The following is a 20,055-nucleotide window of genomic DNA, read 5'->3' on the forward strand; positions in this document are numbered from 1 at the left end:
TATGAACATTTTCTAATATATATATATATATATATATATATATATATATAAAATTATTTTTTAAATACAAAATCTGATTTGTTATTAGATAAAATTGAAAATATATATTATTTAATTATACATTAATATTCAACTGATGTGTGGTCACAGCTTTACACATATATTTGTAATATCAGAAAAACAAAAACAACAGCAATACAATAAAGGACAAAGATATCCAATCAATTATCATTAATACTTATCCTTTCAATACATTAATTATTATTAAAATTAAAACAGCTCTTTTCTAAAAAATTCTACACAGCAAAAGAAATTTCAACTAATTTGATTTACATTTTATTTGCATCCTGGTGTTTGAATCCAGCCTTTTTTTTTATATCACACTTTTTGCATTAACATATGTGGATGGAATCCTGACTCGACAAAGTATCAAAAAGACTCTTTTAACTCGTGACTGTAAACAACCACCTTAGCAACCAGACAATAACATTCCAAATACCTTAGCAACTGAATAATACTGTTAATTTGAATTTGATATCGTTTTCTCACTAAACCTCTGTAGTCTCTTACCTTCCTGCAGGTACATGACGGACTGTGAGTAGTTCTGCAGAGCGTGGTGTGTTCGTCCCAGGCTGCTGTAGGCCAGAGTTTTGGCTACCAGGTCGTTGGTCTGTGCTGCGATGCTCAGGTGCTGCTCCTGATACACTACGGCACGCTCGAAATTACCCAGCGACTCGTAAGTGACTCCCAGGTTCCCGTAGGCCCGTCCCTGACAGCTGCTGCTGCCCGTCTCCTCTGCGATCTGGAGGTCCAGCTGGTGAAACTGAAGGGCTGTGTCGTGTTCGCCCATCAGCTGGTACACAGCGCCCAGGCCGCAACTGGCATCACCCTCCAGCAGTCGATCTTGTGTGTCACGGGCGATGGCGAGCTGCCGCTCCAGGCAGGAGATGGCCTGCTCGTAGTTACCTAGCTGGCTGTGCAAGGTGCCCAGTTCTCCGTACGCCTGAGCTTTCCCCCCACACTCACCCAGCTCATGTGCCACCACCAACCGCTTCTCAAAACACACCAGAGACTGCTGAAGGTTCCCCATCGCCCTGACAAACACAGAGAAGCACCATTAGACACACATTACATATCTAAAGGAAGAATCTTTAGTGATAGTGAACAATCTGATTGGCTCAGACTCTATAAGTGTACATGCAGTAAACTCATGAAAACAATACATACTAAAGTATATAGCAAATCTCAACTGCATGATTGTAAAATACTCAATGTGAGGGAATCGCGAGGGACAGCGTGTTTTAGATCGATACGAGCTATTCCAGCAACACACAGGTGGCAGGACAGAACCCATGCAACTACATTTAGACAGAGAAATGTAGTCCACACGCTCTAATCCGTCGGGAGAACGCGATTGAAATGGGCTTCGGTACCGGCTCTCCGTGGAATAACAAAACCAGGCTTAATTCATACAGGCCGGGGACTCGCTCACTACTTAGGCAGCATAAAAGTGATGCATCATTACCCCTTGTTGTCCTGTCACTTGAAATTACAGCAACATCAGTCTTGTTGAAAGGCCCTGCCTCATTTCAATATAAATGAAACACATAGCTTTTAACGCGAGCCTTTAATGAGGTTCTTGTAGGATTCTTCTGTGCTATCTGAGGTAAAGCTCCTCTCCACTGAGGGGAGTCCAAGCGTATTGTCACAACTGACAGTCTAATTTAACTTCCTGTTGGTCCACGCGAAGAATGGGGGTTTGGGTTTTAGATGAGCTTGGCTCACTGAGTTCTCTTCCCACAATCCACAGCGTCGAGCTCTGACAGGACCCTGCAGCAAACCATTCATCATATTTCCATGCCCATATACTCGTAGGTAAGCAGAATCCACTAGGGTTTGTGATGGGAGCTGGAATGCTTAAAGGGCTGATTGGATGTTAATTAAAATGGATGAATGGCGGCTTACGCTGAGGATGCTGGGTAGACATGGAGTGCACAGCTGTGCACAGAACAACTCACTTTTGTATCAAATCTTTGAATCAGAGTTTTAAAATTTAGTCTCTAATCAGTTTGAACTGATTCACAGAAACAGACTGAACTCATCTCTCATATCTACCAGTCATAAGGAGAAATCACAAAAATTGTAAATGACACTCCTTAGGCGACAAAACGGCCAAATAAGAAGTGCATTAAAATAACGGTACCATTTAAGATGTTGCCTAATTTTTATTTGCCTGCAGAATATTAAATCTTGTAAATATAGGACATTACCCACCATGAATAGCAAGCATGCAAATAAAAAATACTGTCAATTCAAATGCAAATAAGCACTAACATACAGTAGATAAAATACATGCAACAAAATAAAACATCTATAAAAACAATTATCTACTATGCAAATAAAAACTGACTGTGCAAGTGAACATTTGGAGAGATTCTGCTTCTGACACAGATTCCCCAGTTTGGGTTGTAAGAAGCACAAAAAGTGCTTTTATTCTGTATGCATCTCTGTGTACATGCGTGCAGCCCTGCATACTGTCATTTCAGCATGCATGTTGAAGGTGGGGTCATGTTCTGATACAAAACAATTCCATTTTTCAATCTCTAGCATGTTGTGAGAATGTCTTCTGAACTAATGGTGTCAGTCCTCATGCCGCCCTGAGTAAGTGCCTCTATCAGAAGCAACTAGAATAACAAGCAGCCTGTTGCATCATCACGAGACTCCACAGCTCATGAATGCCTATACATCACTCACACCATGTAAAAAGAATTAAAATAAAAAATAAAATCTCATCTTATCTAAGAGTATATTGCATTGAAGTATGACAAGTTGACAGTATGACATTTTTTACAGGGGTGTCAGAAAGTATTTAGGCAGTTGAAGAAACAGTTTACACTCATGCCAATCTAAATAAAAATGAAAGTCAGTGGGGTCCAATGTTGTTTTGAATCCCATCAACTTCCATTGCATGAATGAAAACAGAAATATTGTTCAAAATATCTTCTTCAACAGATATAAAAACAACTTGAAGGCAAATCATAACAATTTTCATTCTTGGGTGAACTATCCTTTTACGTCACTTAAAAATGTATGAATTCTATCTGATCAGATAGCAATATCAAATCAAGAGGCAGTTCACTAAAATAAATTTGTTAGGTTTTAAATCAAAACATGTACATGTCTATATACTGCAAAATAAGTATTTGTTTTATTTTCCAGCTAAAATATAAAAAAAATTCTCTCAAGGTATAAGACAATGTCAAGATACATTTACCACAAATTCAGTTCAGGACATTAAAAGGAGACATCTTAATCAGTTCTTAAGAATTGTAACTTTTTTGCAGTTAAAATATTAGAAAATCCTTAAAACAAGATACAATTTAGTCGAGTTACAACACTGCATAAGATATTAGGTCTTAATTTTTAACTAAGTGTATTTTGTCTCACTGCACTGGCATATTGTTACACTTGTTTTAGGTATAAACAAGTTAAAAACAAGTTTAAAAATCTACCAGTGCCGTGAGACAAAATACACTTATATTCAAGATGCAAACTATGAAAACAAGTATGAATATATTTATAAGTATCTGTATCATATTTTAAGGATATTTTGAAATAAAAAAGCGAGTAAAAATCAATTGTTTGCAGATGGAACATGGTTTAAAATGTTTTCTACTTGAATGTCTTCAATTCTTACCTGTGTCCATTACCAAGACCTCTGTATGCCTTCTCTTGGTCCTGCATATGGTTGAGGCTCTGTGCCACGGAAAGATACTGGTCATAATACTTAATTGCCTCTTCAAAATCTCCCAGCGAGTCATAGCAGTCTCCTAAGTTCCCATAAGCACGACCACGGTCCAGCACGGCCTCGTTGCCACTGAGCTGCTGCAACATCGCCAACTGTTGCTCAAAATAACCAATGGCCTCCTCCATTACTCCCATGTTCATTTTCGTAATACCCATGTTACCGTAAACCTGGGCTTCAATGCTGGGGTCCTTCAGTCGCTGACCGAGCTCAAGCTGTTCCTCGTAGCATTTAAAGGCCATGGTGTACTTTCCGAGAGACATGTAGACGGCAGCGAGGTGTCCATGAGCCTGGCACTCTCCCGGGATGTCGCCCTGCTCCTGATACACCTCCAGTTCCTGGGTGTGGTACCCTAAGGCCTTGTCAAACTTCTGTAGCATTCGATAGGCGGCTCCCAATGCAGCGTAGGCGTTCGCCTCCATTTTGCGATCTTTGACTTGGTGTGCCAAGGACAACTGCTGTTCGTAAAACTTGACGGCTCCGGGAACGTCCTTCTTACAAAGGAAGATGTCTCCCAGGTTGCCCAAGGCGCGGAATCGAGCCTGTGAGTTGTTCAGTGACTGCGCCAAGGAAAGAAGGTACTTCTGGCACTCCTCCGCCTTGCTGTAGTCGCCAAGAGCCTTGAAGGCCAGGCCCAGATTACAGTAGGCTTTGGCTTGACTTAACTTGTCATGGAGGTCCTTAGCAAGTGCCAGATCTTGTTCGTAGTACTTCACTGCCTCTTGGAAGTTTCCCAAACAGTAGTGTGCGTATCCCAAGTTGTGACAGACCTTACCTTCGCTCTCCATATCCTGCAAGTCTGGGGAAAGCCGTAGGTACTGTTCATAGTAGGGTACGGCTTGGGGAAACTCTCCCCGAGAGCAGTGGAAATTACCCAAATTGCCCAAGGCACGAGCCTCACTCTGGATGTCCCTCAACTCTCGGGCAATGTTCAGATGGTTCTGGTAATGTTGCAAGGCCCGATCATGCGCCCCCAGAGCCTGGTAAGCCACCGCCAGATTCCCATGCGTCGAAGCTTGTGAGGCACGATCGTTAACCTCCATGGAAATCTGCAGCTCTTGGCGGTGGTAGCGAACGGCCTGGTCGAAGGCACCGAGGGCATTGTAAGCATTGCCCATGTTTCCGTACGCCCTTCCCTGGGCGGCATAGTCATTTAGCTCCTGGGCGATGGATAGATGAGCCTTGTGCAGCTTTAGAGCAGTCTCGTAGTCCCCTTTCATCTGGTGAATGATTCCTGTAAAGAAGAAACGAATAGTTTCATTCAGTCGAATTGTGCTTAACATGCTTCATGGGATAACCAAAATGGCTTTTCAATATCTTCGATCTTTATAAAAGAGGCTAAAGATCATGTTTACATTTAAAAAAGCCCTGATTGACAACGTACCCCAAGCAAATCATCCAACTGGAAAAAAGGGAGTAAAATCTGAGAAAGCCCACTGATGCTTGTAGAACTATCTTTTAATTAAAAAGGAGATCTGACCTGATGTGTATTTTCGATTCGCATTCAATCAAAGTTCTGCACCCCAAAGATATGCCAGTATGAGGCGATGACAATCAAAACAGCCAGATCTCCTCAGCCCTGGGAGACTTCTTGCAAATTTTGGGTCCCCCTAATGTTGCCTTACTACTTTTCAACAAAATTATCATCACCGTCATAACATTACAGTCCCGCCTCTCCAGTTTCAGTACAGTGCTTTGGGGAAAGTATAGGAACAGGGGAGGAAAAGGGCTAATGAACACTTCTGATGGAAAAAGGGTTTGAGGGCACCAGCAATGGGAAACTTTAACTGTGGTCCACACCACATCTCTGTATGCTTTAGCCGGGTTTCTTTTCTTTTGAAAGTCAGAGCTAAGTATCGGGGATAAGGAAAACTGCAGGGATGAGCGGAAAACAAGACGTGTCAGAGGGGCACAACTGGGAAGTCTGTGGCGACCATTTATGTAATTGTCAGAGATTCGGCTTACCCAAAAATGAGCTCTGGGAATAAGATGCCAATGAAAACACATCGGAGGCAAGTAGCGTGTGTGTTTTTTAGAGAGTTGTGGAGCCACTGTTGACAGAGTGGTTTGGCATCTTGAGGGAAATTGTTCTGTCTGCTGACTGAGTCACGGGCCACAAGCGTGTCCTTCTGCGTGTGTGGAAGCAGGAGGTGACGGGGGGTATCAGAATGGGTGAGGGGTTGTCCATCTGCTCAGTGTCAATAATCATGTGCCAAGGCAGGATTACCAGCATGTGGTAAATCCAATTAGATCCAGTGCCAAGCTGATATACTGACACTGAGGGCCCATTAGAGCTCTTCTCTCTTCACAAATAGTTCCTCTAAAATAGCCCTAGTCTTCAGTGGCTAATTATCAATACTTAACCCCATGATTCTTAATTTATCAGCAAGCAAAGCTTTAGACAAAAGCTTGTTTGAAAATTAATCCTTTGAGACGTGTGCAGTGAAACGTGCCAGACACAAAAACCTTTGATGAAAGAAACCAACACCTGCAGGTCTGTTTTTATTAAATGACTGGTCCTGCTTGTACTTTTAAACACTTTTATGCTGGCTCTGTCCAGTGTGACTGCTAGGAACACAACAGACGGTGCTAATACGACCTAAAAAACTTCCTTGAGCTAAAAACAGAAATGCTGAGCTGAACAATTCTACACTGTCAGGTCATAAATACTCCCGACTGTCTGCAAATTAACAGAAGGGACTTCTATTAATTCACAAACTGTAGGGAGTGTTTATGTGCACAAACTACTTAAACTAATGGATCATTTACATCGGTTGTTCTTAAAATCTGGCACGCTGAGTGCCCCCTGGTGGTATGAAACTTGGCTTAAAATTCATAAAACTAAAACGTGTATATGTAAGATTATATTTATTTACTCACTTAAATAATTGGTAATTAGTAGTAAAATGTAAATACTTTATACAATTTTATAAAAACATATTAACAAAAATTCTATAAAAATATATATAAATATAAACATAAGTACACTTGCAGCTCAAAAAGATGCACATTTGCATAATTTAAGCAACAACATGATAGCACGCCATTGTGACTATGACAGTCACACCACAGTCAGCATTTCGTGTTAAGTACAGGGTCACGGCTACAAAAAAATAGAGCACCTCTTTGATAAGTCAGTCAAGAGGATTACACGGTCACCTGCGGACGCTGTAGGAATGCATATGGCCCCATTGTTAAAGTTAAATCCCCAGAGCCAACATGTAGGAGAGGGTAGGATGAGACTGGGGAACAGGATCTGAGACTGATCGGAGGTCAGTGAAAAGGTTAAAAAATCTCCTCAGCGTCTGGTCTAAGGGGTGAATAATAATTGCAACACTGCAGTATTTGGCTAAAAAAGACACAAGACTCTAAGTGGCTCTGCCTACATTAGCAGAAGTGGGATTTTGACGATGTCTTTCCAGCTTTGATGCCCTGCTATGTGGAACGAGTGATGGGCAGCCCTTCAAACAAACATTAAAAATACTTCTCACCCCAGGCGGTTGTTTCGCCCGAATGCATGTGAAATGTAGTCATTTAATCTTCAAATGGCACAATCTACAACCCCAAATGACTGAAATGCCATGACTTTTTATTTTATTTTTTACTAGGTCCTACTTGAACTCATTACATAGCTGTCGCTTTTCAAGCATTCCTGCTCCGAAGGCTGTGACATTCCGAATTAATTTGCTTTAGTGTGGTCTCGCCTTTAAAGCTCGACTTCCTGACGAGATTTTGACAGCTAAATGAAACTAATCAAACCAGCAGTCATCAGATATGAGTTAAATTCTTAATATAGTACATTTAATAATGGAACGCGTTTACTCTGATTTCATGTCAAAATCATGTCATGATGACTATTTTGAAACATGCAAGAAAGATGTTAAGCTCAAAAGGGGAATGTGACTATCAAATATAGGCTGTGTGTCCATCAAATGAGTAAGTACTGAGCACACAGTTCAATGACTGTGTTAAGGGAGGAAAAATGATTATTATTATTTCATTTTTTGTGGGCTTAATTTGACAAATTCCCACTAAGATGATGAAAAAAATTTATTGAAAAAATTACACACACACACACATATATATATACACATACATTTATATGCAAAAAATGCCTTTTTTAAATAATGACATTTAAATGTATATATATATATATATATATACACACAGTATAATATGATATATTAAATATTATATAAATATTAAATTATAACCAACTATAAATAATGTGACCATAAAACTAATTTTTTGAATGACAAAATTAGTCTCACTCCCTATTTCACAATAAAATGTAAAGTTTTGTTTTTATAACTAAAATGAACAAGCAAGCATTTGTATATTGCAGTATTGTTGCAATCTCCAATGCTTCATGGGAAATGAGATTGATTCTGCTGTAGATTTGTATTTTATTCAAATATTCAAACATGTCTTTGCTTCAAAACAACGTCTGTGATGTTGTGATTCATTTAGCAGAAAAGGCAGACAAACACTGGCAACTCGAAACGACCCCTCTTAATGTCTTCACCTCAAACATACACTCTACTTATTTAACGGAAACCAAAATTGTACGCAAAGTGACCGCAATAAGAAGCGGCTGACGGGAAGCAAAAACATAATAATAATAAGTGCAGCTGTATTTCAGCAGTCATGTCTGTTCCACAGCTATTTTCCTTTGTTATGATTCCTGTCTGTCTCTCAAAACCATTCCCGTCTCGTCTCCTCCCATTCAAACGCAAACGTTAACTAGGCCCAATATTCTGCCGTATGATTTATAGCTCAGAGCCAGTCTTGAAAAACCCTAGGGAAAATGGGTACAAACAAATGGCAGACTTTGAAGATTCTTTCGAGTCTAGGGTCAGCTTTGTTTTTGCCTTCAGACGAAGAGTAAAACAGTTGAACGCTGCGGCTGCCAACAGTTTGCCAGATGCATTAATTTTACATTACGTTGTGTTTATTCTCTGCTTCTACTTTTAGCTAAGCAAAGAGCAGTTCGTGTTTTTTTACCAGCCGCAGATTGTTGATAAACACCTTTTTAATGTCTTGCCTGCGGAATTCTTTGTAATTTTCAAACTGTTTTGAAGATCTATTCTGGAATTTCCAAATACTCCATTTCCGCTATATCCCTGGTGGTTTTGGCGCACTTTTGCATACTTGCACTGCCGCAGTGTGCTGGAGACGGCACTAAACGACTGTCTGTGGAAACAGGGCCTCAAACGTGTCCTCTGGTAATGACTGTTCAAAGCGACACATCAAACAGCCTTTACGCACTACACTTAACCCAGGGTTAATGCATTTTAACCTTGTGTTAATGATGCTTTTAACAGTTCTTTAAGCAACGTTTCACACTTGTAATTTTGAAAAGGGGTGAGCACCCTGAGTTATAAAACCCCTCGGTGATGCAAATCCAGTAGATTGGAGAATGTTATGGTGAGTTGTTTGTCATTAACCAAACATATATATAACCAAATATATATATATATATATATAATTTTGAGCACATTTAAATCCTCATACATTTATGAATGGACAGTATGAAATATCTAAACCTGATTACCCAGAACTAACCAAGTATGAGCACAACTTGTGTAATTTTCAACCAGTGTGGATTTTCATTAAAAGATAATGATTTACTTTACTTCATGAGAAGCTTTTTACTACATTAGAGGAGCATTAGTTCTAAAGCTGCTCTATGGGTCTCTAAATGACTTGGAATATTAATCTAAGGAAAATGAAATTAGATAAACTAGCTAATAATCTGCCGACAGCTATGGAGCGCAGAAAATGAAAATCAACAATGTTTAATGTTCTAAAACAAGAGAATTTCCCACGCAATGGTTAAACTACTGAAACACACACACACAACTCATAGTACTTAAGGCATCAAAATAAGTATTGACATTTTACTATTGTACAAAAAAAAAAAAAAACCTTTACAAGTAGGGTAATATTTCTTATTTTAATATATTTATTTAGTAATAATAATAAGCACTCTATTATAATTCTTAGAATTAGAATATATATATAGAATATATATAAATGTACAATTAATTTTGGTCAAATAGTGCATCTCTACAAATAAACACTGCAAAGCTTATTATTAATATCAAATTATTATAAAAAAATATTATAATTATTATTATATTTATCACAAATATATTTTTTCTTAATTTTATAGTGAAACAATACAAGTAATATTTTCATTTCCATATTTTATTCAGTAATAATAATCATAATAATACAATTTAATTCCATTATAATTATGTTATAGTCATATTGACATATAATCAAAACATTTACAAATTGCGCAGCTCTTAATAAATCAATTTGATCCCCCCCCCCTAATTCTATCCCTACTGAAAACAGACTTACTGCTAACAATATTTAAGTCATTAATATTATTGCAATTATAATATTGTTCTGTGAACCGAAATATGATGGATATTATTATATTTTTCTAAAATATTTTTCGTAATTTAAAATAAAATATAACAATTAGTATTTCATATTAGTTTATTTTAGTAATAAAATGAATAAAAAAATTATAAATGATAATTGATTCGATTTTTTTTTTAAATTTTCAAATGTCACCTGTATGTTTTAATTGGAAAAAAAATTATTAGATATTTTCCCAAATTGTGCAGCCCAACCGCTAACCACACTAAAACACACTTACAACAATGAAACCCTATTAACACACAACCCAGACTGATAACCCTACTGAAACACACACACTTCTGAAGTCATCTGCACTCTCGAATGCTCGTCTGAGCGCGGTGTGAAGTGTGTGTTTACGACCTGCGGCTCTCGATGAGGAGAATAAAGCCTCTAGTTACAGTCCACTCAGCACTATCACAACACAGATCAGATTTACGCTGCTCAGGGCTTAAATATCGCAACAACAACCAAACTCAAAACCTGTTTTAATAAAATATGAGCCGAGATGAAGCATTAAAGCGATACTTGAGAGCGGGAAAGAAGGTGTTTCAGGTGTGCTGGAGGGACAGACCTTTGAGTTCAGTGAAATATGATGAAATTATTAATACCTACTTAAAAGTAACCAAACTTTTATAGTCATTACTAAAATATAAGAAGGAAAATACATTGAAATCAATCCTCCTACAGTATTGTTAGTATGGACTACCGCCACTGTGGTCAAACTGAAAAATGATGTGTGCATATTGCAAAAATTATAGATGAATCACATAATCTAGGTTTTTAATGTATGACTGCACACATTTTTAATAGCCTCTGTATTTTTCCATTTCATTTTCTACAGATTTTCAGTAAAATTGGTTAACTGACTTAAACATTACAAACATTTATTATATGGCAAAAATATTTGCACATAAATTCTGTCATGATGAAATTATAACAATGCATTGTAAGAAATCATGGACAAATCACAAAATTAATATATAGCCTTGATTGCATATTTTTCAAATTCATTTTCTTTAGAATTTTGTGACTTAACACACTTTTATTAGACTAAAAATATTTGCAAATGATAAAAGAAAGAACAGAACACGATTGTTCACTTTATTTCTGTTATGAGAAAATTCTAATCATAATGCTTGGCAAAAATGATGGAAATTACAGACAAATCACAAAATTAGGCTTTTTAATGCATCACTTTTTCAGTAGCCTTGATTATGCGTTTAACAATTAACTTTTACTAGACTTTTTGAAAATATAATGTCTTACAACATTACAAACTTTTATTAGATGCCAAAACTATTTGCAAACCACAAAAAGGCAAAGGCACAACATTGCACACTTAAATTTTGTTATAAGGAAATGATAATCATGATGCATGTGAAATACTAAACCTAATAAAAGCGTATAATGGAAAATGATTGCCTTAAAGTCACTGATTTTAAGTATATATGTAAATAAAAAAAATATTTTAAATATTACATTCACTACAAAATATTAAAGTGATATAAAATGTTTAAATTAAATATGCAATGAATTATTAAATATTATAATATGTAATTAAGGCTTCAGTTATGCCAAGAATGCAAATAAATAAATAAAGCAGAAATCATACAGAATGTTGTTTATCAGTTACTTTTTTCTCTATGGGGAAAATGAATGAGAACACGACTGCAACACTGGTATTGACTACATGACTTTTAGGTGCACATTATAGATATTGAGTGGCTAATAAAACATGTTTGTTGAGCCCAATCAGTCTTAGACTAAACATCTAAAACCTTAAATCAAACATGGCTGCTTCCCCTTTAAATATCGGCTGGCTTCTCAGATTCCACCTTTGACAGCGAGATCAATTTGTGAGATTGTTCATTTTCATAAGCGCTACTTTTCTCTCAGCCCTTCCAGCTGTTATTAATTCGCAACATGGCCAGTGACTGAAGGAGAGCTGGGATGTTAGCGGTCCTGCGTTTTCTAAAGCAGCGCTTGAGTCTTCAGAGGACGCATTACTCACCCCGAGCGCATCTCATCTGTGCAACCTCTCCTACATCATTAGCTCTGAACAATAAACCTGTTCACAGAGTAACAACCTCAGAGACACTGGGAGTAATCTAGTAATATTTATAACCCTCACCTGATCGTACACACTTTCAATACAAATTTATCATGGCTGTACGCAAAAGTGGAAAGAAAGTGATTTCATTTTATTCCACGAGAGAGTCACAGGACATAAACATCACCCTACAGACTTCCTCGTACTACTATGCAAATTTATCAACACCTTGAGTTTGCACAAATAGAACCGATGGCAATTTAAAGACTGCAGTGGTGAGGGTTTTACTAAAGTAGTACTACAACGCATACTTATGGTTAGAGATCTGAACAATCGCTAACATAATTATTAAACTTTGACAAGTAACTCTTCCCGAACTGAACGACAGTACTAGAGCTTAAACTTTATTTATTTCAGGCAGCTTGTCAAGGCATCATGTATATTTTTTTATAATTATATATATTTTTAAGAACAATTTATAATTTTATTTATTTTATTTATAATGTTGAGTGTTTTTAAGTTTAGGTTTTTCACCTAATAATATGACAGTGTTGTAAAATAAAATAAAATAAAATAAAAAGAATAATAATGTTAGGTGAAATACTTCAACTTAAACACTCAACATTATAAATAAAATAAATAAAATTATAAATAGTTCTTAAAAAAATATATATAATTATAAAAAATATACATACTGCCATGGCAGCTACTTGAAATAAATAAAAGTTGAAGTAGTAAAATTATCAAACCAGAAATAAAAATAAATTAAATCTACTTAAAATAAGTATTAAAAAAAAAAATAATAAAGCTAAAATTAAAATAAAGCTTAAGTTGAAGTACTAAAATGACCAAACTTGACATTTACAATTTTAAAATTAAAAATTGTTTATAAAAAATATAATTATAAACTAATACAAATGTTGCCTTGACAAATAAATGAAATAAGTTGAAAGAGTAAAATGCTCAAACCTGAAATAAAAATAAATGTAAAAAATATTAAAAAATATAAAAAATAATAACAAAAAAAAAAACATAAAAATACTAAAACAAACTAAACAAATAAAATAACAAAGTAAGCAAAAAATAAAATAAGCAAAGAAAATGACTAAAGTCATAAAATAAAAAATAAAGACTAAAATAAAAAATGAAAATAGAAAAATAAAAGCTAATTCAAAATATTAATAAATATCACAATAATAAAATAATACTAAAAGAACATTGCTGACTAATGATAAAATGGTTAAAATAATAATATTAATATTAGAATTATTCGATTTTTTGCATTTTTAATTGATTATTGACTGACCCATGTTTCAAGATCAATGAATATTGCACCAGAAGGATTTGTAATCGATGCATTGAAGAAAAGAGTGAATCCTTAACCACTAGTTATGATGCAATTGATGATAATTGTCGAAACAGAAAAAAAAATAAAAAAAATATATATATATATATATATATATATATATATATATATATGCAAGGTAAATTCCATTATTGTGAATATTGTGGAGAGTCATGCACTCACATTTTCCTCAAAAAATTTAGAAATCTAGTACAAAACACCTGATTTCACTCCTAAAGTGTGCACTATGAAGCACACTCTACTGTAATCCTGATATTAACAGTCCTGTGGCAACATTTTTCTTTTTGGGAGTTCATTTATTTATTTATCTGAGAGCGGCGAGTGTTTCGGATCAGATTGATGGAGCCGCAGTCGGAGGGAGGGAACGTGAGATTGGAGCAATAGAAGTCAGAGTGAGAGATTAGACGGGTTTTGAAACACTTGGTTTCGACGGCTCCAATTTATCCAGCGTACGTCTCGCACACCGATGCTTTAGTGCCACCGCAGAGCCTGCTGCAGGAGGAAGAGACGCATTCTAGATGACTGAGTCATCGAGCCGCTAAACTGGAAATAGAACCATAAATATTCATTCACGCTGTTGTTTTTAATAACTAGACAAATGCAATGCGCAAAAGCAATCATGACTGTATATTTTAAGCTAATAATATTATGTATTGGCCTTGATTTATTTTCTTGGGGAGGCTTTGAATTTTAATTTCTGCCGGCTTTGTGTTTAATGAAGGCATAGTTTTAGGTTTTTAGGTTTTCTGATGATCTTAGCTGGTTTGAGCTGGTCTCTCAGCTTGGGCAGCTGGTTTAGTTGGTCCAGTTGTAGCTAAAAACCGTACGTCTTGTAAAGAATGTAACCCAACTCTCACCCAGGTTCGATGAAGCCCTGCCCTCGGCGGCGCGGTCCTTCAGGCCTTCTGCGATGTTGAGCTGTTGTTCGTGATACTGCTTCGCTCTCTCCAGATCCTGCATGCACCGGGCAGCGTGTCCCAGCCCCGCGTATGCCCTCATTTCGATGCTCTTCTCCTCGAGCTCCTGTGCGAGCTCCAGCACGTGTGTGTGGTAGGACATGGCCTTGTCAAAGTTGCGGCGGTAGTGGTAAGCGCTTCCCAGGTTGCTGTAGGCGCGTGCCTCCTCGCGCTTGTTGCAGAGGCTCTTGGCGATGCTCAGGTGCTGTTCGTGACACTGGACGGCGTTATCGAAGTCACCCATTGCGATGTAGACGGCTCCCATGTTGCCCAGCTCCCGGGCCTCGGAGAGCTGATCCTTGGACTGTTTGGCCAGCAGGACGCACTGCTTGTGGCTCGCCAGGGCGTTGGGATAGTCGCCGATGGCCGTGTACACATGACCCAAGCTGCTGAGGGCTGAAGATGCCGCCTGTGGAGAAGAATGAGAGAAGATGCATAAAGCACTGGATATAAGGCAATATAAAAAATAAAATGGCAATGCTTAAATCTGATTGGATGAGCCATGTTTATTGTTGTGCACCAAAAAACAATTCCTCAAAACAAGGTTTGAAGAAAATGATTTCAAAATCAGCTGATTGTAATGGGATGCACTATGTTTGAATTTTTCAATTAGACTTTTGCTGCATATAACAGCTTTAATAATCGGGTAAAGCAGAGTTGTTATTGCTAATTAAAACTATTAAAAATAGCTTTTGGAAATTGAAAATAAAGCCAGAATAAAATTAAATAAAATATAAATATCAGATGGAAATATGTATATATATATATAAAAAAAAAACTTAATGCAAATCAGAAAAAATAAGTTAAAAGTACAAAAAAAAAAAAAAAAAAAAAAGCTATAAAAAATACGAACTAAAACGAATACCAAAAGACAAAACATAAAAATACTGAAACTTGAATAAAAAAAGAAAACTTGAAATATAAATTAAAATGTAAAACTTAAAGTTTGTAAACAAAAAATAAAACTAATAAAAAGTGACAAAAGCATACAACAAGAAACTGGAACAAAAATAAATTAGCTACATACAAATATTAAAATCCATAAAAATGACAGAAGCAGATACAATTACTAAATTAAAATTTAATACTGAAAAACCCCCTGAAAATATTAACAAGAAATCTATACAAAATACGAATACATTTTTTTTTAAAACAAAATAAAAAAAGAAAACTGAAAATATAAAAATGAAAGCAAATTTTATAATTAATAAAAAAAACAGCAAAGAAATCATACTCAACACTGAACTAAACATCCCCTTTTTTGATGTCTGCATAAAATAAGATTATTCAGGTTATGAGGTAGCGAAAGTGATTTCAGTGATTTCATTTTTCTTTAACTCTGGTATAATTACTGATACACATGACTTCTTGTGGCTTGCTGCTTTATTTTCTATTAAACAGCTATTAGATGCTCTTATCCTCAAAACATACGGCAAAGTTGTGTGATGTTACTGCATCCCATTACGCAGCCATTGAGAACAGCATGCAGTGCAGAAAGCACTCTGCCATGTAATGTGTTGTCTGCCGAGAACAAAACCCGTGAAGCCTCTCAAGTCGAAATCCTAGCAGAGACGCTGATCTCTCGCAAAATCCGTTAAAAATATGCTGAGGCCTTGTCGAAATCTCCTTTCTGCAGACGCATGTTCGGCTGAGAGTTGAGAGACAAAGGCTGTCTCCCAGAATTACATGCTCAATGGGAAGCCCATTAGCCACAAACAACGTTATTCAGTGGAATCAAAGTTGTTCATATCATCCAAACAAACCGAACTCTGACGTCAATCGAATAGTGTGAAAGCACCCTTATTTATATTGCTTCTGCATTTTGTTGTTTATGATGAGAGAATTCGCAAGCGCATGCAATTAACAGAACGTTAGCGTTCCAGCGCTGACTAATTTGATTGGCCACTGCATTCATGAGCTACACAGAAAAGCTCAACACTGCAAAAACCAACTAAATGTTGGATGATCTAAATGTAATTCCGCAAATTGACACATTTCATTCATTTTCACGTTTCATTTTTATCGTGGCAGCTGTAACAGATTTAATCTAATCATGCAGGAGCCATTTTTGCCCCTTTATCTTTATTTTTACCATAAGCCCCCATTTATTTCCGACTCTGATGTGCAATGATAAATCAATCTAAACAAGATCAAGAACATGCTTTAGGAACTTAACTAACACTTTTAATCAATTTAATGATAAATCGTTACTATGCATATTCATTAAAAAAAAGTATACAGTACATACTGTGCAGTATCCGTGCAGTAAGCTAGTATTGATTTCTGAATTTTGTCACCCTGGATGAGAAATCTTGATTAAAAGTATAAATCATTTAAAATGTTTATATACAATATATGTACAAATACATAAACAAAACATTTTTCCAATTTCAAAAAGTAAAGACAACTCACTCTAATAAAAAATGGACCATTTTAACCATTTGCATGTTCTGTGCAGTTTCAAGATTATTCGATTATCGTTCCATTAGCTAAGCACCATAATAACATCAAATTCTGTCCATTTCAGTTAGCATGTGCCCTATATAGACAGCAGATTCGGGAACAGAACTTGTATTACACAAGCACTTGACAAACAACAAAAGACAGCGGGTCCAACTTCGGCCTTGATGCTACATCAATCATTGAAACACAACCACATGTTCGGCGCAGATATGGGCTCTATTTAGGGAGTAACAGCGATGGGTGCTCTCTTGATGAGGTGCTGGGACGGATGCCCTGTTAGAACAGAAGGTAAAATGCTTGATTTCGGGGCACATGGACAAGAGAGGAACCTGGAGAGGCTCGTCCAGCCCAAGGCCTTCAGTTTCCCAGCGCCACCTGGAACCAATTACCTCCAGCCGTAAAAACTTCCAGCATTTTACCTGAGTTTAAAGGCTCCGGGACATGTTACACGGCATCAGAAGAGAGGACTTCTTATGATCACAGATACACTATCAGGCCGGCCTGGGCACGTGTGTCCTGTTTGAAGCCGTGGAGCTTCATTTCAGCTCAGTCCTGGATCTAAAGATGACGGGATTGAGGAGGAAAATCTTTTTTTCAGAGTGATTCATATTAAAATTGAAGTTTGGCATCTTATAGTCAGCGTCAACAGCTCTGAGATCATCTGTATATGCTAGTGGGCTTCTAAAAGTTGATAATATTAAAATCCATTTTTAGCAATGATACACACTTAAAATTTTAAATCCTTTGCATTACAAGAAAACAGAAATCATGATATTTTCAATGCTTTCCTCCATGATACAAGATGCAAACTGAGGCTTTACCATGCTGTAATGTAAATTAAAGAACACTGGATATAAAACACAATCAAATGTATCATCACAAGAAAAGAGAACTGGGTTGCTCTGGTTGATTTATTCTGGTCATGTGATAAAATCTACAATGATCTGGAAAACTGGGAATCTTCACAGAAATTGGATTGGTTCTCTAAGAACTACAACTACTTTTTATCTCCTAAAACCTTTGACATGAACCTTCCTCCACAAACCATTAAAGGGCTTTTATAAAATCTGTATTTCCTTAGAAACCTGCAGTTTGAGTGTTTTAAAGAACCCAGGAACCAAAACGCTTTTCTAAAAAACATATTAGGCAATCTCAACTAGTTTATATTCAAAACAAAAATTTACAACCAAACCATCTTTCTTTATATAAGAAACCATTGAATAACTTAAATATTAAGTCTCTAGTTAATTAGAAAACCTTCTTTGCTTTAGTGTTTTCAAGAGTTTAGGAATCAAACACTACAAGATATCCTCAGATATTCCTTTTCCAAAGAAAAAACTTCCAAAGATAAAATCTCTAGTTCCTTCGAAAGGCACAAAACTACTTTTTTAAAGCTCTACAATCACACAGAGACCAAAAACATTTTTTTGGACTTGAACCTGCTGCAAGAAAACGTTAAAGAACCTTTAATGAAACTCTAGTTCCTAAGAAAAACATCTACTGTATGTTTAAATGTTGTAAAGAACCAAAGCACAAAATCTGCTACTTTTTCAATCTCTAATTTCACACAGACACCAAAAATTGTCCTTGACATGAACCTGCGACAAGGAAGAACCTTCATTAAATCTCTAGTTCCTCTGAAACACTTCTATGTTGGAACGTTTTAAAGTACAAAACACAAAATCTCAAGGACCTCAACTACTTTTTTTTAATCTCTAAGAAACATAGCAACCTAAAATAGTTCTTGATAAGAATCTGCTGCAAGGAACTGCTGAACAAAACATCAAATACATATCAGTGACCGCTTCAGAAGACACAAGCAGCCCTCAAACACACATACCAACACACCTGATGCTCACTCCTCAGCGAACACCAATCACCTGACCACTTCTGCTTCTTTTCTCCCTGATTTCATTCATTATTGTACAATTATCCCTTGTACCTTTATTGTTTTGTGTCCTACAAATCAGCTACTCATCTCCGGCTTTGCCCAGAGTTTCAGATCCGTGGAATGGTTTCCTTGGAAACCCCACTGGATTTCTGTTAGAGGGCCGTTCACTGGGAGAGACTATTTTCGATAAAGAGGGATTTTACACCCCCCCACTCGCTGATTTTCCCAAGTCAGCGGCTTGCTTGTGTGTGTGTGTGTGTGTGTGTGTGCTGGCACAGCACGGATTCACATCTCGACATGGAGAACGACAGGAGAGAAACGAGCTTGCTTTTATTCTTTAACCTGCTCTCTTTCTCGCGTGCCCTCCTGCCACAACGGTCTCAAAGGTGGACGGGTTGACGTATACCTTTGTTCTCTGTTCAGAAAGGGTCCTGAAGTGAGGTCATGAGAAAGTTGCGGACATCTATACTTCAATAAAAGCCTTCTGCAGTGATGTCTTTGAACTGACGCTACAGATAATGACAGATAATCTACAGATCATCTACAGAGAGAGAGTGTAATGACTCTTCCTGAGCGATGGACTGACATCACTGAATCAGGAGATGCTTCCTTCAGAAAGAACCACATTAGGACATAAATAACAAAAGTACAAGAGAAAACCCCCCAAAACAAGTAACAAGTGGACTACACAAGACAGAAAAGTCACAAATTAAATCACAAACCTCCAAGAAAGCAATGAGATTGAGTGGAGACCAATGGAGCCTTCTACTTGAGGTAATGGTTATTAAAATATTCCAATTGTTAGAATTTATTATAATTGTATGCATTTTAGGGCTGGGCAATATATCTAACGATATGATCATGCGCATCTAGTCAGTAAATCTGGTTCCGTGATTACCGCTAAATCGCCATCACCTGCTTTCAAATGGAGTGGCATTTAATAGACAGAGCCGTAGATCAGATGCGTTAAAACATTGGTCACATGTAAATCTAGACTCAAAACTCATCTGTTTAGCTGTGCATTTATTGAATGAGCACTGTGTGATGTCCGAACTGATTGCACTGTATTTTACGTATTCACTGTATTTT

General features: G+C 36.8%; 1 protein-coding gene across 3 annotated transcripts in view; it reads right to left on the bottom strand.

The window, feature by feature from the left end:
• Positions 1 to 20,055, bottom strand: part of LOC132127712 (tetratricopeptide repeat protein 28-like) — a 270,207-nt gene that overhangs the window by 35,718 nt on the left and 214,434 nt on the right. For all 3 annotated transcript variants that reach the window (XM_059539755.1, XM_059539754.1, XM_059539757.1), the window contains 3 exons: positions 14,514 to 15,021; positions 3,698 to 5,039; positions 571 to 1,094 (listed from right to left, as the gene is read on the bottom strand). In XM_059539755.1, the coding sequence (XP_059395738.1) occupies positions 571 to 1,094; positions 3,698 to 5,039; positions 14,514 to 15,021 (2,374 nt within the window). The remainder of the gene's footprint in view (positions 1 to 570; positions 1,095 to 3,697; positions 5,040 to 14,513; positions 15,022 to 20,055) is intronic.

Source organism: Carassius carassius, chromosome 45, assembly GCF_963082965.1.
Source record: "Carassius carassius chromosome 45, fCarCar2.1, whole genome shotgun sequence".
NCBI lineage: Eukaryota > Metazoa > Chordata > Actinopteri > Cypriniformes > Cyprinidae > Carassius > Carassius carassius.